At 53.2% G+C, this 25,158-nt stretch overlaps 1 protein-coding gene across 5 annotated transcripts; it reads left to right on the top strand.

Annotated features, from left to right (window-relative positions):
- The first annotated feature begins 2,349 nt into the window (after positions 1-2,349).
- On the top strand, positions 2,350-24,606 carry OGDH (oxoglutarate dehydrogenase). 5 transcript variants are annotated; one of them, XM_014311169.2, is made up of 23 exons: positions 2,350-2,596; positions 7,006-7,191; positions 7,615-7,705; positions 11,345-11,389; positions 13,763-13,878; positions 14,990-15,144; positions 15,547-15,693; positions 16,147-16,237; positions 17,120-17,299; positions 18,343-18,471; positions 18,980-19,159; positions 19,318-19,470; positions 20,131-20,233; positions 20,442-20,570; positions 21,463-21,613; positions 21,709-21,836; positions 21,924-22,102; positions 22,239-22,310; positions 22,745-22,867; positions 23,414-23,486; positions 23,882-24,045; positions 24,148-24,302; positions 24,386-24,606. In XM_014311169.2, the coding sequence occupies exons 1-23, from the start codon at positions 2,375-2,377 to the stop codon at positions 24,504-24,506; spliced, it is 3,093 nt and encodes a 1,030-aa protein (XP_014166644.1). In that variant the 5' UTR covers positions 2,350-2,374; the 3' UTR covers positions 24,507-24,606. The 5 variants fall into 5 exon arrangements, with proteins under 5 accessions (XP_014166644.1, XP_030920931.1, XP_030920930.1 ...); XM_031065071.1 differs by lacking the exon at positions 7,615-7,705 and adding an exon at positions 7,824-7,926; XM_031065070.1 differs by lacking the exon at positions 19,318-19,470.
- Positions 24,607-25,158: the final 552 nt, after the last annotated feature.

Raw genomic sequence — 25,158 nt, forward strand, 5'->3', positions numbered from 1 at the left:
CATTCCTGAGGTATGACCTTTTGGTGAGGTTTGGGCTGTGGCTGGCTGCCCCTCTGCACGCTCCTCTGGCGTCACTCCCAGTGTGACCTTTGCATTCCTGTGTGACTCTGATATCCCTTATCTCAGACTTGGTTTCCTACGTCCTTCCTTGTGGTTCTCTACTTTGATCCAACTTGCAGTCATCCCAGCTCCAAGCTTGCATGTCTCTGTCCAGGCTTCTAGCTAACCTTTCCTGCAAGAGATCTTCAGAGAGCAGCTAGTTCTGCTCGCTTTGGGTCAAACTCTGGCATTAACCTCACTGTTTTCCAGAGAGGTCATGGGATGCTGCTGAGTGACAGCACCAAAACTGGATATGAAACTGGAGATGATGATGATGCTACTTATGTTCTAAAGCTTTTTCCCTGCCATATGCATGCCTGTGCTCTGGCACCGGATTCAGTTGGCTCTCTGAAATATCATGGAATGCTTTGAGTGGGAAATGATCTTAGAGATCATCCAGTTCCACCCCCTCCCCTCGATAAGCAGGGACACTTTTCACTACCCCAGGTTGTTCCAAACCCCATCCACTCTGGCCTTGGACACTTCCAGGGATCCAGGGCAACCTGTACCAGGGTCTCACCACCCTCACAGGGAATAATTTCCTCCCAATATCCCATCTAACCCTGCTCTCTGGCAGTGGGAAGGCATTCCCCCTTGTCCTGTCATTCCAGGCTCTTGTCCCTCCTCAGCTCTCTTGGAGCCCCTTTAGGGACTGTGGGGGTCTCTAAGGACTCCCTGGAGCCTTCTTTTCTCTAGGCTGAACATCCCTGACTTTCTTAGCCTTTCAGAAAAATAACAGTGTGTGTTTTGCTGTGTAGATCCGATGAGGGTGAACTGGGAGAATCCCCAGTGCTGTGGCACCTGTGGTCCTGCACCTGCTGGCCTTTCTTGCCAGGTGTTATTGTGGGCAGGATGGAAATGACAAGTGACTCTTTGAACCAAAACCTTATAGTTTGCAATGGGGAGTGTAGCCCCTGCCATGCTGGGCAGCCAGAGCTACAGAATCACTGAATATGCTCAGTTGGAAGGGACCTACAAGGATCACCAAGTCCAACTCCTGGCCCTGCACAGGACCATCCCAAGAGTCACATCCTGTGTCTGAGAGCACAGCCTAAGTGCTTCTTGAACTCTCAGGCTTTGATCACTCCTCTGGGGGGGCTGTTCCAGTGTCCAAACATCCTCTGAGTGAAGAGCCTTTTTCTAACATCTGACCTAAACCTCCCCTGATGCAGCCCTCAGGTCCTGTTGTTGGTCACTACAGAGGAGAGATCCGTGTCTGAACTAGATTCAGCTGGATGGCTGGCTAGCCAACCGCTGGCCGTGAAGGCGTGTTGTTTTCTCTAGTCCCTTGTGAAATTTCATTTTAATCTGGTGAGCCGTGGTAACTGCTTTGCCATTGGGCTGCTGCTCGTTAGACTGGTCTGTGATATGGAAACCAGCCAGCTGGGTCACCTCTAGCCTTGGGTCCTGCCTCTTGCAGGAGGAGCTGGGTGGAAAGGGCAGCTCCAAGAAGAGTTGCTCCAAGTGCCCGCACTTCCTTCAGGATGATTTCCAGTGCTTTCCTTGGGCTGCTGTGGTTGGTTGGATGTGTGTAAAACCCCCTGGCTGGCCCCAGGCCTCCCAGTACATGCCCTCTGGAAAGCTGCAAGGTGGGACCTCTCCAAAGTCTCACACCAGCTTTGGGTTATTTTCTGGGTTCTCTGAGCAGGGGAGAGCCCCTCTCTGGGTCTTTCACCTTTCCATATTCTTGGGTCTGGGCTTTTGAGGAGCAGCAGTCTTTCTTGGAGCCCAGTTCTCAAGTGCTTTGCACTACTGTACCCCTACTTTGCAAGCAATTTTCCCTGTAGACAGTTTCTTACCAGCTTTACTCTGGTGCACATCACAGCAAACTAAGAAGAAAACCTCAGCCAAGCAGAGTGGTCATAGAAGTGGAAGCCCAGACCAACCTGGGAAGGAGAGTGATGGAAGAAGCTGAAATCAAGAGATGTGGGTGGCTTTGGTGTATAGTGGCTCATTTGAGGCTGGTGTTGGGTACCCACCTAGCAGATTTGCATTGCACTGTCGTGACAGGGGAGGTGATGATGCCATGTTGCCAGGGATAGGAGAGGCAGACCTGGCCTTGCCGAGAGTACTGAGCGAAAACTGCATTTCCAAGCCATCAGGGACCTGGCTGTGGGACAGGGTGGATGGATTAATGCAAATTAAAAACTGATCCTAAGCTCGGTTCTCCATGCTGGGGAGGGGGTGGTCTCTATTCAGTGCTCTCCTGCAGTAATTAATAACCCACTTTTCTGTTCTCCCTCAACAGGAACTTGTGTAAGGCAACAGGACAAAAATGCTTAACTTAAGGACTTGTGCAGCAAAACTGAGGCCGTTGACGGCCTCACAGACTGTAAAGACAATTTCCCAACACAGACCGGCAGCACCCAGGACGTTCCAACAGCTCAGGTGCTACAGTGCACCCGTGGCTGCCGAGCCATTTCTGAGTGGGACTAGTTCAAACTATGTGGAGGAAATGTATTATGCTTGGCTGGAAAATCCCAAAAGTGTACATAAGGTAAGGATCAACCTTGCCAGGACGTCACCTTCACTTCTCTGTGTGTCTGAACACTGGGTGCAGGTAAGTGCCACCTCTTGAGGAGGAGTGAATTCATCAGTAGGGCCTGGATGTTTGTGGATGGTCCTTCTGCTTCACTTTGCCCAAAAGAAACAGCAGTGATTCCTGGAGCAAGAATCAAGAGGAGCTTTTTCTGTTCAAGAGGAAACACCGTGGGCTTGGGACATGGGCAGCATCCTGGATCACAAGCGGATACAAGGAATGGCTTCTGGGAATCCACTTGCTGTATTTTTTCCATCTCTGGTGGCTCATCAAGAGGATTGGTTCTGGACTGGAGGATGGGGAAAAGGGGCAAGGAGGGTATTCTCCACATCGTGACTGGTTTACTTTTTGTCTCAGGCATGGGTGGTATTCTGTGTTGAGGCAGACATAGATAAGCTCGGCTTTGAGCTTGTGTGTAAAGCCAGATTGCTGATCTAGAGACTTGGCCCCATTCTGGCCTTGTCTCTTTGTGTGGACTCCACCTTGTTCCAGTGACCTGTTTACCAAGATTCCTTCCCAGCTCCTCTCTGCACTCCTCTGTCCTCTCTGCACTTCTTCATGGGTCCCCTGATGCTGAGCTGCTGTGCTCAGGCTGGGCTTGCAGCTGTCTCTGGTCATGTTGGCTTGCAGGCCATCAGCCTGTGTGCCCTGCCCAGGGGAGGAAAGTGCCACTCCTGTCCTTGATAAGCATTGGCCTCTGTTCTGCCAGATGGAGGGTCAGATCCTAGGCTGGAGCTCTTGGAAGGAGTCAGGCTGTCACGGGGCCTGGCTGAGGTTTTTCTATCCCTGTGTAGCACAGAGACCAGCTGCTCCTTGCTGTGCTGTGTCCCACCAGGGAGGAGGGGCACGTTCAGCTGGGAAGAGCTGGAGTGTCTTTGCTGTTGTCACCAAAAACCTCTGAGGCTTCCTGCTGGTGCAATGGTCCCAGCTGAGCACACTGAATTCACTTCCTCCATGTACATACCAGGGGTTTTAACTGCAGAACAAGCTTTAGTTCTTGCTTAAAATAGGGAAGATAAAACGTAGGTTATTCTAGGGCATTTTCTGCATGGGATCCTTTAGCTGAGCTCCAGTTTTCAAGCCCAATGAGCAGAGTTGGATAATAATAACAGTAAAATAATAAAAATTAGAGAAGAGTGGGAGAAAGAGGAGGTGAAAGCATGATGGATGGGTGCCAGTGGGCTGCCATAGGGTCAGTCCGTGCTGCTTGCTCCTGGGACTGCATCCCCTTAAAAGTGGGGACACCATCCTCCTGCCTCCATTTGGCCACCTTGGGTGCTTGGTACAGCCCACACTGTCTCCAGATCCCCTAAGCAACATCATGGGTGCTTCAGGGAAGGTGGCCAAACAGCTGTGGCTGCAGGTGAGTGCTACCTGCATACATCTCAGGTAGGTTCAGCCTCCCTAAGCAGCAGCCCTGGAGTTTGGGTTGAACTGGGTGACAGGGACACAGCTCTCCCCATGGATCTGTACATGAAACAGCCCTTAACACAGACTCTTTAACTTGCCAATGTTTGGGATTTTAAATAGAAAAAGGTTTGATGACCCCATCACCCTCAGAAAACTGAAAGTGCTTGTCTGGGTTGATAAAGGACACAGCAATGTGCATAGCATGAGCCCATTGCTTGCTACTTGACAGCCTGCTCTCAGCAAAGATTAAATTTGCCTTGAATTTGGTTCAGGCTACTCCTCCTCCTCCTGCACCCTTAATTTCTGATGTTCATCATTTTCTCCCTGCTGGAGCAGGAGGTGCTTCCAGACCTGCAGACCATGCCAAGCAAGGTTGATGCTTCTGGAGCCTGAGCTGGAGGTGGAAGCAGTGTGTCCCTTAGTGCCTGCAGTGGATGGGAAATGTCACCCCTCTTCCCTCGCTCTGCATGCCTGAGCTCCAAGCTGAGAAACTGGGACATGACAGTATGAGCCCACACCCTTCTTCAGAAGCTGCATTTGGTAGAAGGTGCTGGTTTGGCTTGGTGAGCTGGTTTGGGATTGTTCTCAATAGATGAGCCTGCCCTGACCTCCACTCACAGAACTGAGCTCAAGATCCGTCTAAAGCCTGAACTGTCCTGGTGTGTGGCAGGCAGGTGGTTCACCAATCCCACTTTGCCAGTGCATGGAGGAGCACTGGGAAAGCCAGCCCAGGCTAATGCTTTGTGTTGCAGGTGTGGGACTATTTAAAAATGCCCTGAATCTGGCTCTCTTGTACCCAAAATATATATCTATGTATCTTATATCCTATATGCATCTATAGAGGGTATAAAAGTGAGTGGAGCACTTACAGAGCTGCCATGGGCACAGAAAAGTCAAAGGACAATAACCCCATGAGTTTATTACTGCTGTTACCTTTGGCAAGTGCTGGATTACGTTTAAAGTTCTCCTTCCCATGATAAAGCAGGATAACTCTGATGGGGCAGCCTCTCCCATGGGAGATGGGAGCTCCAGAGGCACCTCTGTGCTCCTGAGAAACCCATGGGATAGCCCTTGGATTCTCTTGAATTCACAACCACATCAGCAGGTTGAAAGCTGATGTCTTTATGGCCCTTATCACAGCCCTAGCCTGCCCTGTGCCATCCAGACATCATTCAGTGGAGCAATAAAGCACTCAGTGTAAGTGCCACACCTTGTTTGCAGAGTTTAAAGTGGACTTTTTCTTCCAAAACAGAAGCTAATTGCAACTCCAAGAGAAATGAATGGCAGAAGGGAGAAGGTTATAAAGGCGACACCCCTGGCTCCATCCCTGTTCCCATCACCCCCCTCTCAGGTTGTCAGGTGCTCCTTTTCTCTTGCCTGTCTTTATTTGCCAGTACATGAACCAACCTTAAACTGTGGAGCAAAGCCTCCAGCCAGGTTCCTCTCCATCCCAAGGGCACAGAGCCCATCCCTGGGTGCTTGTCCCTCCGTTTGCAGGAGCTGATGGCTTTGGGGGCACTCAGGAGCTCTGTGAGCCTGTGGAAGGAACAAATAGCATGACCTGTCTCTCAGTTTATTCACCTTGTGCAGTCATATGATGGGACAATGGCGTGTTTGGGTAAATTGGGACTGGAAATACCAATGTGATGGGTGCTGCAACTGGAGGAGCTCCGGGGGGAGCAGCAGAGCTGGAGTGACTCCAGCAAAGGGCAGATTTTCAGTCCTTTCCACCCTGCTTCCAGGGGACAAAAACTGTTTTCTGCCCCAAACAACCCCTGCTTTGAGGGCACTTTTCTGCTTGATTTAAACTCTCTAGGGATAGATGGGCTTCGTGCATCTCTGATTGCCAAGGCTGTATTTGGTGCTCTCCAAGGTGCAGGATGCCAAGCTCCCAGTCGGTGGAGAGACCCTTGGGCTGAAGCCAGCATGGAAATCCCACAGGATTTGTTTGCTGTAGTAGCTTCCTGGGTCTGTGCTGGCACACAGCTGCTGTTCTGCTGTGCCCTCATCCTTTGCCATCATTTGGTGGCACATGAGATGAGGCACACACCTGATGGGAGGATGTGCATTGGACTTTGTTTGGCCGGGCTCTCTCCTTCCCCAAATCTGTTGGTGCTTCTACAAGGAGACTGGTTAACTTGAGTTTGGCCTGGGATACTTCCAGACTTTTCAGACAGCGCTGGAAAAGTATGACAGTACACCAAGTCTGTCCAGGGCTTTTTCCCCAGTGTTTTGATTTGTTTTCTTAACACCTAGAAATGCCCATCTGCAAAGGGAGCAGGAGCAGAGGAGGCAGCTGCCTTGTTCTGGGCATGAGAGAGCTGGTATGGGAGTACCTCTGTAGTGCTGTCATTGGTGTCACCAAAAGGATGGGGGAAAATTGAAGAAGAGATAGAAAAATAAAAACATTGCTGGTTGAGGGCTGAACAAGACAGCTTATGCTGGGATTTAGGTCTCTGGCCATTCAGATCATGGAAAGAGGAAGAGGTGTATTTGATTACAGGGCAGAAATATTTTCCGGAAAATACTGGGGTATTTAGAGAGCAGTGGTCTCCCCTGAGGAGAAGGAAATGGGCTGGGAGTCCAGGCTGGGGCTTGTTGCTCAGAGCAGTGGTTCCAAGAGCAGAGCCAAGGGATGGGGTGTCACCCTGTCCTGTCCTGGTGCCATTGCCAAGGGAGGGGTGGCTCTGGTGTTGGCCTCATGCCTAAAGAAACAATCCAGATGGATGGGAAGTGGGATAGTGATGCAGCTGGAATAGTGGGAGAGCTTTATTGCTCTTTTGTTCAAGGCAGGTGGGTGCTTTCAGCAGCAGCTGCATGGAGATGAGGTACAGGGGAGGAGGCAGTTCTGTCCCCTGCTTTGGCAGTAAAGTGGAGACCTCTGTCACCTTGACTGGAGGAGGTGTTTGGACTGCAAGTGAAGACCCTGGTCATCTCTCTTCTTTCCTTTTTCCTAGTCATGGGACATCTTTTTTCGCAACGCCAATGCTGGAGCTGCTCCAGGCACTGCTTACCAAAGCCCCCCTCCGCTGACCAGCCTCTCCACCCTGTCCCAAGCCCAGTCCCTGGTTCAGGCACAGCCTAACGTGGATAAACTGGTGGAGGACCATCTTGCAGTGCAATCTCTCATCAGGGCATATCAGGTAAGGGGACTTTGTGCCGAGGAGGGTCACGTCCTTTGCAGAGGGGCTTGCAGGGGCTGAGGTGGGCTAGAGTTAGTGCGAATGATGCACATGTTTGCATGGAGAGCACGCAGGATAGGAGCTGGGCTGCCTCACAGGAGCAGCTGATCTGTTGGGGCAGAAGCTCAGCTGATGCTTTACTGGACAATAGGAAGATTAAAGCTATTGTCATCCAAACAGGGTGGCAGGGAGGGGGAGGTTGTCTCCACACTGGGTGGTTTGCTGCTGTCTGGAATGTTGCCCCAATGTCATGGGCTCCTGCCATGCTTAGCAGTGGCGTGGAGCGCCCATCCTGCTTCCCCCTGTTGCTGACAGAACTTCCGAGGAAAGGAATGTCTCTTCAGTTAACTTGTTTTAATGACTAATCTGTGTTGTTGCTTCCAGGTCAGGGGTCACCACATTGCAAAGCTTGATCCTCTCGGCATTAGTTGTGTAAATTTTGATGATGCGCCAGTAACTGTTTCTCCAAACGTCGGTGAGAATTACTCTGCAAATTAATTCTAATGTAATTTAACTTTTTTACCCCTCCCCTCTTTTGTTTTTCTCTCCCTCTTGGTTCCTGTTCTCCTTTCCATTCCTGATGCATTTCATAGATTCGAGGGCATCATGTAGCACAACTCGATCCACTGGGCATCTTGGATGCAGATCTGGACTCCTCCCTTCCAGCCGATATTATCACATCCACAGACAAACTGGGTGAGGGCTTTGAGAGCAGTTGGTGCTGCATTGCTTGAGCTCCCCTCTCTTTCACAGCTTCGTAGGTAGATTGCTTCACAGGCCAGGGGTCTGAAGTTTCCTTAGTAATGATCACTCTAAAATTGTGGTTGCCGGTAGCAGCAGCAGTGCAGTCCTGCCACCCTCCGGCTGTCACTCCAGCACTCAGCTCATGTTTCTTCAACCAGTACCAATCAGTGTTATCACTGATCTTGCTCACTCAGAAGCAAAAACCTAGAAGGGCTGGAAGCAATTGCATCTTCTAGAAATGCAAAGCAGAGAGGTTTTTTGTTGGTGAGAGCTGGAGGTCTGTTCTCTCAGCTCCTCTTGCTGCCCTTGGGGACCCTCAGAGCTGGGGATGAATATTCTGGGTTCATCTCTGCAGGGCTGAGGCTGCCCTCCTGAACTTCCAGCTTGCCCCAGCATCTGTAAATCCTTTAATTGTCCTTCGTCCAAGACGGAGCTATGAGTCCCTACTGGTGATCATAACAAGGAAGCTTTGGGATGCATTCCTGTCCAAGTAGAGAGGTGAAAATTCCAATGCGTTTGAGTGAGAGCTGCATGAGTGTTGTACAGAAGTGTGTGTGGTTCCCAGGACTTGAAATCCTGATCTGAAAGTGCTTAAAACCAGCACCTCTCCATGTGCTTTAGAGCCGATTTCTGTAGTTTGCTACCATTCTCCTAGCCAGGATGAGGTTGCTGAACTCTTGTCACCTCACTGGTGTTTCCCAGGTGGTTCCCTGGCACTCCAAGTGCTCCAGAGGCATGCTCATGCTCCTAACGTAGAGTAGAGCAGCAGTGATGATTACTAACCTTGCCAATGGACACAGCCAATCAGAATGCACGGTGCATGTAAACCTCCTTGATTCCTTATTCATCTGCCAGCACAGGGACACCAGCCCTGGACCTGCTGGACCTTCGGACAGGATTACATATACCAGGAGCAGTAGGGAAGGGAGTAGGTTTTGGTTGGACCAGTTCCCCTGGATGATGAGGAAGCTACTTCATCCCATAGTCTGGAGTCTGACATGCTTCTCTGGAAGACCAACCCTTGGATGAACCTCAGGAGCCATCCAGCTCCAGCTGGGAGTGTATCCTGTGCCTCTTGCCATTTTGATGGCAAGAGGTGGGGAGATGATTGCTGTGAACCCAGCTGTGGGAGAAGACACATGTGCTCATAGTTACCATTGTGAGGAAAGCAGGAAGACTTTTTAGGTGAACTTAAAGCCACTCACCGTGGCTGTGTAACTCAGTTGTTACAGTGTACAGCTGTAACAACATCTGAGGGAAGCAGTCCAGGCTCCATTTTTCCTGCTTCTCCAGGGTGAGTTGCCACAAGCCAAGCAGTATGTCCCAGTGTGGCTCACTGTGGTGTCAAGCATTCAGGTGTAGATAGTTCACAGGCATTGGCTGGAAGGAACCTCAGCATGGGATCTCTTGTGTATGAGCAAGCCCTTAAGCTTAATCTCTGTTCCTTTGTGGCTTTCATATTAAAATGAAAGCCACAAAGGAAGAGTGGCTAGTGGTGTTGATTTGCTTCCCAGGAATCCATGAATTCATAGAAAATAATGAGTCCTGGGAACAAGATATAATGGTGGCAGCTGCCAGCTCATGCTGGGGTTGTGTCTCATGGTAGAACCCCATACTCAGGTGGCTAGGTCTTAGCAAAAGACTTTGTTTAACTTGCTATAAGTATTATTTATACTGAGTAGATTTTCCCTTGGTATTCTTGTCTTGGAAAACCTCATCTAGTCAATCCTAGCTGTAACGGAATGAATTTAGCTTGCAAATAGCGTTCAGGAAGTGGGGAAGGAGCTGTGGTGGTGCAGAAGACAGAACTCCAGCTGGGCCTAAGGTTGGGTGTTGCCTGCTTGTGGCAGAAAAAGCCAATTTCTAAGCAGATCCTGCTGTCTTTTTGCTTTGAAGGAATGTATAGCACTTGACAGGGTGGTTAATAACAGGAGTGGTTTGGTTTTGAAACTTGGAAACAATCTTGTTTCTTCTTTCTGAACAGCAAAGTCCTTTAAAGGTCAGCTTTTGTGGTGTGATCACAGTTGCCAACAGTTTAAGTAGCAGTGCTGTGATTCAAATGAGTTGGATGGTTAATCTCAGAAATTGATCCTTCTTCTCAACTGCCTTTTGTTTAGCAATTGGTTTGGCTCTGGTTTGGAAACTCTCTTTGGATTAAGCAGTGTGATCTTTGGGGAAAATGTCAGAGGGAGAAAACCTGCCCAGGGCTACTCAGTCCGAGGAGTGGTGGGGCTGGAGCCACCCAATTCCCCTTTCTCTTGTCTTTTCTATTTAAAAAAAAACCCAAGTAATCTCATCCTGGTCTTCCACTGCAGCTGGTCTGGCATGGTAAGTGTGTAAAACAAGGACAGGATGACTACAGGAACTCAGTATGACCCTGAAAATAGAAAGAAAGAAGCACACTGAAATCCGGATGGTGTATGGAAGGCTGTGTGTGTCTAAGTGTCTGTCTGTCTGTCTTCTCCCCGTGGAAGGCAGCTGCCTCTGCCTCATGCCAAGGGGAATTGATGGAAATCCTCCTCCAGCTCAGGAAGAGCCAGGTGAGCCCCTGCAGGGACCTGGGCTTGAGGTGCTTCCACCTTCCTTTTCCCCATTTTGGGGAAGTGTCTGATTTTCCCTGCTGACCCAAATGACAAGTGTTTCCAAGGCCTTTTTGTAACCTAGGTGAGATTGAGGCACTTGGATCACCTAACCTAGCTGGGCAGGCAGCTCTGGTGCTGCATGTTTGCCCACTGTTGCAGCGTGCTGGCACTCCTGCCTGCACCAAGCATGCTCCAGAGAGGCGGCTGTGCATGCCTGCTGTGCTGCCATCTTCGCTGTCTTCCTTATGAACTGCCTGCTTGCCAACACCCCAGTCCTCCTCCTCTGTGCAAAGGCAGCATCCTTAACTCCGTGGATTGACCTTGAAATCCTCCCAGTAGCACGAGCAGAGCAAACCCTCTGGAGCAGGTGTTGGTGGGAGGCAGCTCCCAGCTTCTGCAGAGGGTCCCACTCCCTGTGATGCAGCTTGGCAGGATGCTTTCAGTCGTGGCAAATGAAGACGCCAGGCCACCATCTCTTCCATCAAGGTGCAAGAGGAGATCTCAAACCATGCAGCTCAACTGCTCCCCAGTGTCTGATGCCCCCTTCCCCTCCCGCTCCTCCCTCCTCTCATCAGACTTCCCACCAAGATTCCTTTTCTGCCTAGTGTATAGTCATCCTCCATCCCTGCCCTTTTGCCTCTGATGGATTTTGCCTGTATTTTAAATACTGTATTTTTTTGACTTGTGCTTTCCATGACTAGTTTTCACCGTTCCAGATTTTTTTACTAACTTTGACTGCATCTCTCTGTCTTCTCCCTTTCTGCATTCCCCCTCCCTCCCCTCCCCAGACCTCGCAGTGTTCAAGGAGCGGCTGAGAGTGTTAACAGTAGGAGGTATGCAATTAATGAGCCCTTAACCCTCTGGAGTGCAGGACTCTCTTTGAATAGGTTATTATGGGCATGAACTGAGCTGGTAAAGTGGACCCCCCCCCATCTCCCACCGCTCCTGAATTTTGTGGCATGTTTTATTTTTAATTTCTGCTCAAAGTCTTGATGTAGGTGTGTGGTTAGTGATACTTTATCTAGTATAAATTCTCAGTTTGAGCCTTGCTGGCCTTTTCTCCACTGTGTTTGCATGCCTGGCTTGCTAGAGTACGTTTTGTTATGAATAATTATTTTACAAGGCCTCAATCTCCCTCATTGTTTCAAGACTCCTAAAAATCCAAGCTGTCTTCTGCTGGTTTTGTCGCAGGGAAAATTTGGCAGCTCATCCCTTGTCTTCCTCCATCTGATGGTGTTGCTGCCTATAAATACCGAGTGTTGTCAGAGCTGTCAGGATGCAGCAAAGAAGAAGCAAAGATGCTTAGATGTCCTAAAACTCCTTGTAAAATCTGATACTCCCCAAAGTGTGCCAGAGTGTCTTCAAAGCATCACAGCAGAACAAGCCAAAGCCCTGTGCTGCACGTCTGCAAGCTTCAGCAAATTACTGAGGATTCCCTGGAACCCTTCAACAGGCAGTTTGTGTGGGATGCTCCCTGCTGCCTCTCTCTGGGATTTCTGTTTGAATGGGAACCAAAGAGAAACTCCAGAGACATGGGGCCAAACTCTCAACTCTTGTCTGGTTCAGTGTTCCTAGGCATAACTCTGGAGCAGAGCTGCTGGGGCCTGGCTTCATTCCCTCTCCTGGGACTCCAGTGTCCCAGGAGCAGAGGGGATGAACAGCAGAGGCAGCCAGGAATGTGTTCCACGTTTCTGGACTTGCCCCTCAAGGCTGCACAGGAATGAGCCATGACCAGCCCTGTCATCATGGAATCACAGACTGGCTTAGGCTGGAAGGGGCCTTTCATACTGCCTAGTCCCCTAGACCAGGTTGCTCCAAGCCTGGCACTGAACACTTCCAGGGATTGGCTGTCTACAGCTCACTGTCCATTCCTGACCAGACAGCAAGGGAGGGATAGACCTTTAATGTGAAGTTCAAGGAAGGGGCCAGCTCAGAAGGGGCCAGTTTTTGCCTCCCATTCCCCCGAGGAAGGTGGGTTACACTGCTCTGCCATGCTTAGATGGTGTTCCTCCATCCCCTCTCTAAAGGAACAGGTCCTCTAAAAGCTCCCTCTCTAAAATCTGGGGTCCTGGGCTGGTTTGGAGGAAGCTGGGAGAAGTGGTATGTGTGTCTACTGCAGCTCCTGCCCTGGGGTTACGAAACACCTTGGGACCAGGCCTGGTTGGGAGTGCAGGAGGGATGAGCAGGAGCCTGAAAAAGGGCTGTAGACCGACTCCTTCATCCACGCTCCTGCTTCAGAAGGGTCATGGGACTCTCCAGTTCCTGGACCTGCTTCTGCCTTTCTGCATTGGTTTAGCAAGGTCAGCACTGTCCCTCCTCCTCTGTGCCTCAGTTTCCCCAGAGACAACCATGAGCTTCAGTGGGTAGAGAGGCACCTCTGATGGCTTTGGGGTACAGCGGGACTCGCCTGCAGCCCTAAATCCCAACCTCCAGTTCTTGAGGCCTGTTTGGCCCCTCTCCAGGCCCAGCTCAGCTCCCCACAACCCCATACCATGAGTAGGAGCTGCCTCCAAATCGTCATCTGCCAGCACCAAAGGGTGGAGGTTTGCTGAGCAGAGCTGGGCAAAAGCTCTAATTAAAAAGCTGTTGATTGGGGTGAAAGGGTACCTGGGCAGCTGAACCCCTGAGTGGCTGCTGGCCACCCTGCTCCTGGGCTGAGCTGTTCAGGAGAGTCCATCAGAGCTCTGTTGCCTTTTCTCTTTCTTGCTTCTCTGTCTCTCCCTCCTTGGGGTTTTGTCTATTTGGTTGTGTCTGTTTTAACCGTTTCCTTCTCTGCGTTGACTCTCCCTTTTTAATTCCTGCCACATGCTGACACCTCTGGTGTGTTCGGTGACTCCTCAATTCCTGTTTCTTTTCTCTCCCCTTTGTTTTAATTCGTTGTGTGTTTTTTGTGTTCTTGGGGCTCCAAACTCCCCGACTCACCCTGGATTTTAATTGCCCATTTCCATGCATATACATTGCTTTGTGGTTAATTTCCTGCGGTGCCTTCCGTAATAACTCATTGTTTGGTGCTTAATGTCTTTTTGTTTAATTATGGCTTGGTTTTTATCCATATAAACCTCCTTCATGTTTATTATTTTTTTATGCTGCTTTTTTTTGTCCCTTCCCCACTTCTCCCAAACGTACCTGATCCCTGTGTGATGGTATCCACGTCCCTCTTCCTTCCTTCTTTCTGTTGCTTTTCCCACCCATGACAAATCCTGCAGGCTTTTATGGTCTGGATGAATCTGACCTCGACAAAGTTTTCCACTTGCCCACAACCACTTTCATCGGTGGAAAGGAATCGGCTCTTCCACTCCGGGAAATCATCCGTCGGCTGGAGGTGAGAAGGGCAGGGGTCTCACCAGATCTGTGTGCAGCCAGGGGCAGGGGCAGGGCAGTTGTCTTTGGAAAGTCCTGGGTCAGACTGCACATTTTAAGATTTTCAGTTTGGGAACTGCTACTCAGCACTCGGCCCACTCACAAGAGTCACCTCGAGTAACCTGCTCAGCTCTAATTGTCTCCAGCTTTCTGCTGCATTGCAGTAACGCACTTGGTTTGCCCAAGGTGGAGCAAGCCCCAGGCAGCTGGATATTGCCTTTTTTGAAACCTCTCCAGCTGTGCTTTCCAGTTTGAAGCAGCAGCTGGTGCTTGCAGAGCACAGGAGTGGGCTGGAGGCCAGTGATCCCCTCTTCAGGCACTGCAGCAGTGTTGCTGACCTGCATGGGTGTCCTTCAGAGGGTCTTGGTGCAGGTTTGAGACCCCTGGGGCTGGGACTTCCAGCTCATACAGCCAGTTCCCCTTTTCTGCCAAATTTCATCCCCTCCTGTGCTTGGACTGATCTCAAGCAGCTCTCAGGCACCCTGCAGGCTGCTCAGATGGTCTTTGCTGAGACTAGTTGACCTTGGAAGAAGCAAAACTCTGCCAACATCTTAGCCCATCTGCAGGAATGGGCTCCTCATTGTGGGAGGAGCTTCTTCTGATTCTCCCCTGCCCTGTGATGTGGGATTTTGAACTGCTCACAGGTCATGCCATGGAGAGGGAAAATCTCTCCTCTGAGGTGGATGTAAAGGATTTGAGGGACTGATTGTGGGCCCTTGCAGGAAGGGGAATTAAACAGCTTGATACTGGGTCATGTGCTGGCCTGCAGCATCCTGGAACATGTCCTGCCACATCCCTTTTCCTGGGAATACAACTCCAACAAGGCTCCTGAAGTGGGGCTATTGCAGGGCTGGCAGCTGGGTTCCCCCAGGACCCCCTCCAGCTGCCAGGCGTGAGGGTCAATGTCTCTGCTGGCACAGAAGGGCTCTTTAGCTGAAACGGTGAAGGGGGAAATGGAGAGCCCCTGGCCCTGTGATCCAGTGGGGCTGCAAGTGCCAGTCCTTTGGGGGTTTGAGGTACTGAAGCCCTGGCTGTTGCCTGATGGCCCCTCATTTCCCTCCCTGTTGGAGCAGATGGCATACTGCCAGCACATTGGCGTGGAGTTCATGTTCATCAATGACCTGGAGCAGTGCCAGTGGATCCGGCAGAAGTTTGAGACCCCAGGCATCATGCAGTTCACCAGTGAAGAGAAGCGCACGCTGCTGGCCAGGCTGGTCCGCTCCACCAGGTACCCTGGGGGGGCTTCACCTTCTCCATGTCTTTCCCAGGAGGTTTGCTCCCAGCCAGAGTGATGCAGTCACCAGCTGAGTCACATCTTGACATCATCTGTCACCTTCATGAGCAGATTGATGCCACTGAGCTGCCAGTCTAGCAGGCTCAGGTGCTGGCAGACAGCCTGAAAATGTGGATGATCCTGAAAGAAACGGTCTAAAAATAAGGATTAAGTGCAGCATGGTGTTGGAGTGGGGGGAAATGGCCAGCTCAACTCTGTGGGAAGACACTGAAGTGACTGTTGTGCGCTGCATGGTACCACCTTGAGCATCAGCCAGTGCTGTGGCTCTCTTGGTGCAGTCCCTATCCCTTCCCTGGTTTCTGCCCTCAGTGATCCCTCCCTCCCTTTGCCTCCTAGGTTTGAGGAGTTCCTCCATCGGAAATGGTCTTCAGAGAAGCGTTTTGGTCTGGAGGGATGCGAAGTGCTGATCCCAGCCTTAAAGACCATTATTGATAAGTCAAGTGAGAAGGGAGTGGATTATGTGATCATGGGAATGCCCCACAGGTAACCTTGCCTCTAGCCATGGTGCTGCTTGGTGCGGGTGGGGGGGATGCTGCTGGGGTTTAGTACTGGAGGGCACACTGGTTTCTACCATCACCAAATTGATCTTGGTTGGTGATGAACCTCAGCTGGAGAGGTCAGGCCTTGGCTGCTCTCTGCTCATCAGGATCTTTCCAGCTTAGTAAATTCATTTGGAGAGGGCTGGTGGCTTGAGGTCAGAGCTGGAATCATGCTGGAATTCCAGCACCTACCCACTCTGGGGCATCTCAGCAAGTATGTAGGATGTGGTGGTGTTGGCCAAACCATCCCTGTGCTGAGGGATCTTCAGACTCCTCCTGGTTTGTCCCTGTATCTGGGTGACCCCACAGCCATCACAGGAAGTGTGGCGTGTGGCTGTGGGGGTTGTAGATCACCATCAGCACTCAATGGCTGTCAGCAGTGGCCTTGCTTTTGCAGGGGACGCCTGAATGTTCTTGCCAATGTGATCAGAAAAGAGCTGGAGCAGATCTTCTGCCAGTTTGACTCCAAGCTGGAGGCTGCTGATGAGGTGAGCTTCTCTCCTGCCTGCAGCAGGCTGCTGCTGCCTGCCCCTGAGCACTCCCCAGGGGCTGTGGCTGGATTGTGCCACTGCTTCTGGTGTCACTCAGTGGCACCGGTGTTGCACGGATTTCCACGTTGCAAGCACACCTGGGTGATGGGAGCCTTTGTAGAGCTGCCAGTGCTGGTCTGTCCTTGCCTGTCCTGGGGGTGACATGTGCCATTGTCTTCAGCACAAACTTGGCTCTTGGCAGCTCTCCAGGGCATGAAGCAGCCTTGGGGTGGCTGCTGAGAGGTGGCCAGGAGCAGAAGTTTATTTGTGCCCCTGGTCCCCATCTGGGGTTCTAAAGCAGCTCCAAAAGCAGCTCTGTCACTTCAATAAATTCATGCTCCAAAGCTTCTGCATCATAAGCTGGGATGATTTGGATTTTGGGAAGTTGGGCTGGGCTGGTTTGATCTGCCATGACCCTCAGTGGGATTTCAAGATGAGAAAGCAGCAGCCTGGGGCCTCGAGGTGCCCTGATGGGCTACCTGGCTGCATATTGGGAATGGTGCCATGGATGGCCATGCTGCTGCAGTGTGGGTAGAGCTCAGGCAAGCGTTACCTGTTATTCAGGGTCTTTGCCCAGCCCACCACACTTGCTTCATCCCCCACACCTTCAGCTGTGTTTAGATGGGCTGGGTGCATGTCTGAAGTTGGCAGTGGTTTGGCACCTGGCACAGGCTTTCCTGGGTGCCAGTTCAGCTCCTGCAGTGAGTGCCTGCTGTATTGTGGCAGTACCACCAAAAAATGCCCCCCTCTTCCAGCCTTGAGGTCAGCACTTCTCTGTCTCCTTCCATGCCCCAAAAGGCACTCATGCCCCTGGGGTGACTCTCTTGTCCCCTCCACCAGGGCTCTGGTGACGTGAAGTACCACCTGGGAATGTACCACCGGCGGATTAACCGTGTCACTGACAGGAACATCACCCTTTCCTTGGTGGCAAATCCTTCTCATTTGGAAGCAGCTGATCCTGTTGTTCAAGGCAAGACTAAGGCAGAGCAGTTTTACTGTGGGGACACGGAGGGGAAGAAGGTGAGTGCTGCTCAGATGTGTGTAGTGACCTGGCCTAGGCTGGATGGATTTTGGTGGAGACAGGCTGGTGGGAAAGTGAAGTAACTTGTCTGCTTTCTGTTTGATGTGCCACTTCCCCTGCTGTCACCTAACTTTGCTCCCCATCCTTCCCTTCTGTTTCTGGAGGTAACTTTGGGAGGGGCTTGCCCACCCTAGGTTCCCATAGCTGCTTTCTTCATCTGTGAACTGAGCTGGGCTGTGGGCACAGCAAATGCACAACCCCTGACTGGGAGACAGGGACATGAGGGGAACCCCAAGGCAATGCGAGCACCACACCTTGGAGGGCTTGGCAGCAGGATCTCAGTGTGACTAGAGATAACCATTCCTGGGACTGGGAAAACTGGAGCTGGCAACAGAAGGCAGTTCTCCACACGCCGGGGGGAAGGGGCTGGGGGGAGCTGTTTGCTGTGTGATTCATTGCAGACCTGTCTCCAATCCTTAGAAGTGGAAGAGTGAGATCCAAAGTGCTTCCCTCCCTCCTACACCCCAGGTGCTGGATATAAATAGACTGATCCTGTCCTTGCCTGGCAGGCGGTGTCCTTAGCCAGCCCCTGGGATGGTGACAAAATAACATCAGTGGCTCTGGGGCTCCTGGGCCCGCTGCTGCCCCTGGGGCTTCTGGGCTGAAATTGTGAGAGAACAGGGCTTCTTCTCTTCTTCCCCAGTGAGAAAAAGGCTTTGCTTTGGGGTGTATGTATTTGGGAATGGGATTGCTGCCCAGCTGGGGCATACTGGGTGTTGTTTTGCTGTCTGCTCAGGGTGCCTCAAGTGTGCTGGCCTTGCTGGGGGGTGGGGAGTTGGTGGTCACAGTCTCTGCCCAGTGGTGTGTCAGCTATGGCTGACTCCCCTCCCATCCCCTGGGAAAGCATTGGATGTGTTGATGAGCTGCTCTATGTCCTTTCTGGGACATAAAGGTGAAAGCTCATGGGGAGGAGAGCCAGGCCCTTTCCTGGTGATGTCCTGCTCTGTGTCCCTGATGACCACCATGGCTTCCCCTCTCCCAGGTGATGTCCATCCTCCTGCATGGAGATGCTGCATTTGCAGGGCAGGGCATTGTGTACGAGACATTTCACCTGAGTGACCTTCCCTCCTACACCACCCATGGCACTGTCCATGTTGTGGTCAACAACCAGGTGAGGAGTAAATACCTTGTGCCTGTGGGTCCCTGGCAGAGCTGTTGTTGCAGGCTCTGGGGCAGGGAGTAGCTAGAACCAGCAGCAGCTGTTTCCCTGCCAGTGTTGGTGGCAGGAGCCCTAACCTGGGGTCAGCAGTGGGTACTTTTCACCCAGCTGCTCAACAGCAGCAGCCTTTGAGCCCAGTCTGTAGCAGAGGTGATACAACCTGATGCTCAGTGTGTGAGTCTGACAGGGCTGATCCTGTCTACTGCCACGGAAACCAGAGATGTTTCACTGGGATCAGCCTGTCCCCACAGCTGCAGCAGGTACCAGAATGCTGCAGCCCAGCTGCAGCAGCTGAGCTGCCCTTGGAGCTGTGTGGACAAGTTTCCTGGGACACCAAAGCAGCTGCTTCATGCTGAGCCAGCTGTGATACCAGTGTCCAAAGAAGGAGCTGGTAGCAAAGCTGTATCCTAAAGGCAGTTGGTAACACTGTGGTTATCCTGTCTGCCCTCACTTGCTACAGATTGGCTTCACGACAGACCCGCGGATGGCACGCTCCTCGCCGTACCCCACGGACGTGGCGCGCGTGGTCAACGCACCCATCTTCCACGTCAACGCTGATGACCCCGAGGCCGTGGTCTACGTCTGCAATGTGGCAGCAGAATGGCGAAGCACCTTCCACAAGGACGTGGTGGTGGATTTGGTAAGGAATGTGGCACAAGTGCCTGAAGCTGGGACTCTGCCAGGGGTGTGCTTGTGTCCCTCCTGGGCTGTTTGGAACCCTCCCTCACGTGGCCCAGGTAGCTCCCAAGTGCTTTTGGAGTGGTTGGTCACAGGCAGGCATCTTTCCTTTCCTGGCAGGTTTGTTACAGGCGCAACGGGCACAATGAGATGGATGAACCTATGTTCACGCAGCCCCTGATGTACAAACAGATCCGGAAACAGAAGCCAGTGTTGCAGAAATATGCAGAGCTGCTGATTTCCCAGGGGGTGGTAAATCAGCCGGAGTATGAGGTACCATCTGCGGGGCCTGAAAGGGGAAAACTACTGGTGGCATCTCCAGGGAAAACTACTTACGTGGTTCAGACCTGGGTGTCAAGGCCCACGTGGGCCTACAAGAACCACGGTCTTGTGCCTGTAACCTAAAGGTGGCAGAGCTGTGCTGGGGTTGGGTGTGCGCTGCAGACTTGGCAGCAATGGAGTTCAGAGCCACAGCTCGTCCGTGAACTGTGCCAGCTCTGAAAAGTGCAGGAACATCTAGTTCAAGGATCACCCTGTGATCAGTGTGGAACAGGTGATGCAGCTCTGGGCCACTGCAGCACAGGTAGGTCCCAGTGTTCAGGATTGCTGTGGCCACGGGTATCTGGGGCAGATCCTGTCCTGGTTCTGCTGCTTGGGCAGCTCACGACGCAAAGGTTCCGCCAGCCCTGCTTGCCCTGGCACCACCTTTCAGCATCAGTAGGGTTGGACAGCTCTGAGCATAGCAGAGCTATGCCTTGGGGTACAGGGCTGTGGCTGTGCTCTCTGAGGCTGACTGCACAGCTTTGGGACTTCTGTGGTGGGGACCACCTCTGCCCTCCAGCACCCTTGCAAGCTTACCAAGGTCCTCAGGCTCAACACCCTCATTGGAGATCCCCCGTTAATGTTTTTCTGTCTCTTGTTTCTGCCTTTCAGGAGGAAATTGCCAAGTACGATAAGATATGTGAGGAGGCCCATGCCAGATCCAAGGATGAGAAGATCTTGCACATCAAGCACTGGCTGGACTCACCTTGGCCAGGTAAGGCAGTAGCAGTGATTTGGAGGCCAGAGCAAGGAACCTGGCCTCTCTAGATTCATGGCAGAGATTTTCTAGTAAGCCACCCCACAGGGGAGGTTAGAGGTGCTCTTCCCGTTCCTGGTGTCCCTACTTTTGCTTGAGGGTGTCCATGTCCTGGGGTCTTCCCACAGATCTGGCACACCTGATGGTGTTTCTCCTTCTCTGACAGGTTTCTTCACTTTGGATGGGCAGCCCCGGAGCATGACCTGCCCTTCCACTGGCCTCAATGAAGAGGACCTGACACACATTGGCCAAGTGGCCAGCTCTGTGCCAGTGGAGGATTTCACTATCCATGGAGGTCGGAGCTTGTGAAAGCTGTGCCAGACTGGGCATTTGTTCCACAGAGATGTGAGATAGGGCTGGGATGCGGCCTGGAAAGAAGGGACATGCTGCACTGCTTCAATATGGGTGGGCAGCAGGTCAAGGGTGGGGATCCTTCCCCTGTGTGCTGCATTCTTGAGACCCTGCCTGGAGCTTTGGGGGCCCCAGAACAAAACCTGGACCTGTTAGAGCAGGTCCAGAGGAGGCTTTGAAAATTATACCCGTGCTGAAGCCCCTGTGCAGGAGCTCTGAGAGAGCTGAGGATGTCTAGCCTGGAGGAAAGAAGGCTCCAGGGAGACCTTAAAGATTCTTCCAGTGCCTAAAGGAGCTTGCAGAGAGATGGAGAGGCACTTTGCACCAGGGTATGGAGTGACAAGACAAGGGGGAATGGTTTCCCACTGCCAGAGGGCAGTGTTAGATGGGATATTGGGAAGGAATTCTTCCCTGTGAGTGTGGTGAGGCCCTGGCACAGGTTTCCCAGGGAAGTTGTGGCTGCCCTGGAAGTGTTCAAGGCCTGGTTGGACAGGGCTTGGAGCACCTTGGTCTACTGGAAGGTGTCCCTTGTGCAAGAAATCCCTATGGCAGGGGTTGGGCTGGATGATCTTTAAGGTTCCCTCTCACCCAGACTCTTACGAGAACTTGTTCACGAGGGAGCTGTGGGTAAGGGAAGTGAACCAAGGCACAGCTCTTCTTTGGAGCTGATCCTTTCCTGCAGCTCTGCTTTCCTCATCCATGATTCATGCCTCCAGGAGAGGTGAATCCATTCCTCTGCACATGGCACTGTCAGTCTGTAGGCTGGTTGTGGAGCAGAGCTGCTGTCACTGGAGCTCTGTCCTGTGCTGGCTGTGAACCGGCTCTGTCCTTGGCAGGTCTGAGCCGTATTCTGAAAACCCGTGGGGAGATGGTGAAGAACCGGACTGTGGACTGGGCCCTGGCAGAGTACATGGCATTTGGCTCCCTGCTCAAAGAGGGCATCCACATCCGCCTGAGTGGCCAGGACGTTGAGAGGGGGACATTTAGGTAAAGCCCTGCTTTTGGAGGCTGTAAAGGCAATTCCAGCCCTTCTGCGAGGGATCCAAAGGCTGATGATGAAGTTACTCTTCTCCCTTTTCCAGCCATCGCCACCATGTCCTGCACGATCAGAATGTGGACAAGAGGACGTGTATCCCCATGAACCACCTCTGGCCCAACCAGGCTCCCTACACTGTCTGCAACAGCTCCCTGTCAGAGTACGGTGTCTTGGGTGAGTGAGTAGGTCTGTGCTCACTGCCCAGGGTGAGGCCGCTCTGGAAGGGTAACCCAACCCTCTCACTGCTCTTCCATTCCTCAGGATTTGAGCTGGGCTTTGCCATGGCCAGTCCCAATGCCCTGGTGCTTTGGGAAGCCCAGTTTGGGGATTTCCACAACACTGCTCAATGCATCATCGACCAGTTCATCTGTCCCGGGCAGGCCAAGTGGGTCAGGCAGAATGGCATTGTCCTGCTGCTCCCCCACGGCATGGAGGGCATGGTAAGGACTCCCCTTGCTCACCCTGAGGTGGAACCCTGCACAGCAGTGGCGCTGCTCATGATGCGGCAGTGCCTGACTTGGAGTTCTCATGCTTGCCTTGGCCTGCAATGACCATCCCCCTTCTTGGTCCCTGTAGGGTCCCGAGCACTCCTCAGCCCGCCCAGAGCGATTCCTGCAGATGTGCAACGATGATCCCGATGTGTTCCCTGTGAGTGGTGGCCCCCATGGTGGTGTGGTGCCCAGCCTGGCCCTCCTGTGCCCTGGACTGGGCTCAGTGGAGGGCAGCAACACCCATGTGGGCTTAGCACAGTGGGAGCCGATGGCAGGAGGTGTGGGATGTCTTGGTCTTGTGCTGGCTGGAGGGTCTGGGGAAAGGGCCTGAACCTGGTGCCCAGGCTGCACCTCCACGGAACCTGGGGCCATGGCATAGTCCAAGGGAGAGGTGGCCCTGAAACTGGAATGAGAGGGGGTTGCTGGCCACCCCCATGGCCAGACTAAGGTGGAGGGCACAGCCCTGGAGCCTCTCCCAGCTTTCTGTGGGAGGGAGGGCGGGGGACTACTCTTCTGCCTGCTGCTGGAGCCACAAGGCCAAGAGGTACCTTGTGTTTCCTGAAATCCCCTCACCCGTGCTGGCCAAGGCAGAAGCTGGATGACTTTGATGTGCGTCAGCTCTATGAGTGCAACTGGATCGTCGTGAACTGCTCCACTCCAGCCAACTTCTTCCACGTCCTGCGGCGCCAGATCCTCCTGCCCTTCCGCAAACCGGTCAGTGTCAGCAGCTCCATGCCCAGCTTGGTGCCCAGGCAGGGCGCTGTGTTCCTGCTGGGTGTTTTCCTGGACTGGGATTGGGCTGGGGGCAGCTTCTTCCTGCACCTCGGACATGGGCAGCTGGCTGCTGCCTGGCCAAGGACCTCATGGTGCTCAGGACTGGCTTGGCACTTCATGTGCAGCTGCTGTCTCGTGTGGGCTGCAAGGGCTGTGTCCCCTTCCCAAACTCCACGGGGAGGTCTGGGCTGTTGGAGCCAACAGACACTGCTACATAACCTACCTCAGCCAGTTCCAGTCAGCTCCAGCCATGGGACAGGCAGGTCCCTGGTAGCTCCTCTGCCTCTTCCCCATGGGACGTCCCGACTGGGATGGTTGGTGCTGTCGGGAATGGATGCCCAATCTGGCAGAGCACTGCAGCTGAGTGAGAAGCAAACCTCTGGCAACTGCTCCCTTGCTCAGGCAGGATGGGCAAGGGAGGGCAGACAGAGGAAGTGTTTCTGGCAGGGCTGACTGCCTTGCTCTGCCTCTTCTTCTCCACTCCAGCTGATAATCTTCACTCCAAAGTCGCTGCTGCGCCACCCCGAAGCCCGCTCCAGCTTTGATGACATGCTGCCAGGTACAAGAAGCACAGAACTGCCTGTGTGCCCCCCATGCTGCTCCACAGGGTGAAGGGCAGGAGTCTGTGGCCTTGGGTAAAGCCTGCCTGGCTGCAGCCTCCCCATGCTGGAGGCTGGCTGAGTGAGGCCAAGGCCTTCTCCTTGGCACAGCAGAGCCTCATTAGGGCTGAGCCTGCCACCCTCGGGAGACTTGGCTCCATGGTGCTTCCTCCATCAGCAGCCACTTGCCGCTGGGATTTGACAGCCCCAAGTGGCACGTGTTGGTTTGTGGTGGTAGTTGTTCCTGGGTGAACTGACTGTCTCTCAGGGTCCTGGCAGGGGCCGGCATGGGATGTGGGTGCAGTGGCTGCTGGCACAGTGCTGTGGCTCAGGGTGCTGTTCTCTTTCTTGGCAGGCACCCACTTCCTCCGTGTCATCCCCGACAGTGGCCCTGCAGCCCAGAACCCTGAGCAGGTGAAGCGGGTGCTGTTCTGCACCGGCAAGGTGTACTATGACCTGACCCGCGAGCGCAAGGCCCGGCAGATGGAGGCCGATGTTGCCATCACCAGGGTGGAGCAGGTGAGCAGGGTCCTGCCAGCACCGTGCCTGCAGGCTGGGGGTTCTGCAGCCCCTGAGACGCTGCCCCACGTCTCCTGTGACACCACTCTCTGTCCCCCACAGCTCTCCCCGTTCCCCTTTGACCTCCTCCAGCGGGAAGCCCAGAAATACCCAGCTGCCGAGCTGGTGTGGTGCCAGGAGGAGCACAAGAACCAGGGTTACTATGACTATGTCAAACCCCGCCTTCGCACCACCATCAACCGTGCAAAGCCTGTCTGGTAAGGATGCAGGGGCTGGCTCAGAGGCTGGGAGGGAGCTGGTTGGTACAGACTCTTCTCACAGCCCACCTTCTCCCTGGCAGGTATGCAGGGGGGGGGCCAGCAGCGGCCCCTGCCACTGGCAATAAGAAAACCCACCTGACAGAGCTGCAGCGGCTCCTCGACACGGCCTTCAACCTCGATGCCTTCAAGGACCTGGCCTGAGCGCCGGCGCGGCGCAGCATGCTCCTCCGTCTGTCTGTCCGTCCGTCTCTCTGTCCTTTGGCGCCTCCCCCCCTCAACTACAGATCTTGTCAACCCCACACTGGTGCCTCGAGTCCTTGTCTGCCTCATGCCAGGGTGGCTCTGGTGCAGCCACCCTGGGCGCATGAGGGTCTGGGGTTTGCCTGCTGCCGTGGTGGGTAAGACCCGTGGCCCCCCAGAGCCCTGGAATGTCTGCTCCCTGGGGCTCTTCTCTGGGGGTGTCCCGTACCCCCCAAGAGGGGCTGGTCCCTACAGCTCTTCTACTGTCCAGTGCAGTGAGTCAGGATCTTCCCAGTTCCTTTCAGTCTTCGACTTGCCCGTGTGCAGCCACTGCCTCTTGGAGGAAGGACATGGGGCATGTCCTGAGGGCCCAGGCAGGTGTGAGAGTGCTGTGCCCATGTCTCAGCTTTGCCTGTCCTCGGGGAGCATGTTCTTCCCCTCTCATCCCCCAGCTCTGAGCCCCCACAGGGACAGACAGGGCTGGTGCTGGGTGCCATGTCCTCTCATTGGAGATCCTGAGTGGGGTCGAGGGAGGTGATCTCCAGAACGGGGCTCACTGTTGGCACCTCCTGAGCCCACCGCGTCCTCCCACAGGAGCCCTTGGAGGAGGGGG

The sequence above is a fragment of the Geospiza fortis genome, unplaced genomic scaffold (genome assembly GCF_000277835.1).
Source record: "Geospiza fortis unplaced genomic scaffold, GeoFor_1.0 scaffold658, whole genome shotgun sequence".
NCBI lineage: Eukaryota > Metazoa > Chordata > Aves > Passeriformes > Thraupidae > Geospiza > Geospiza fortis.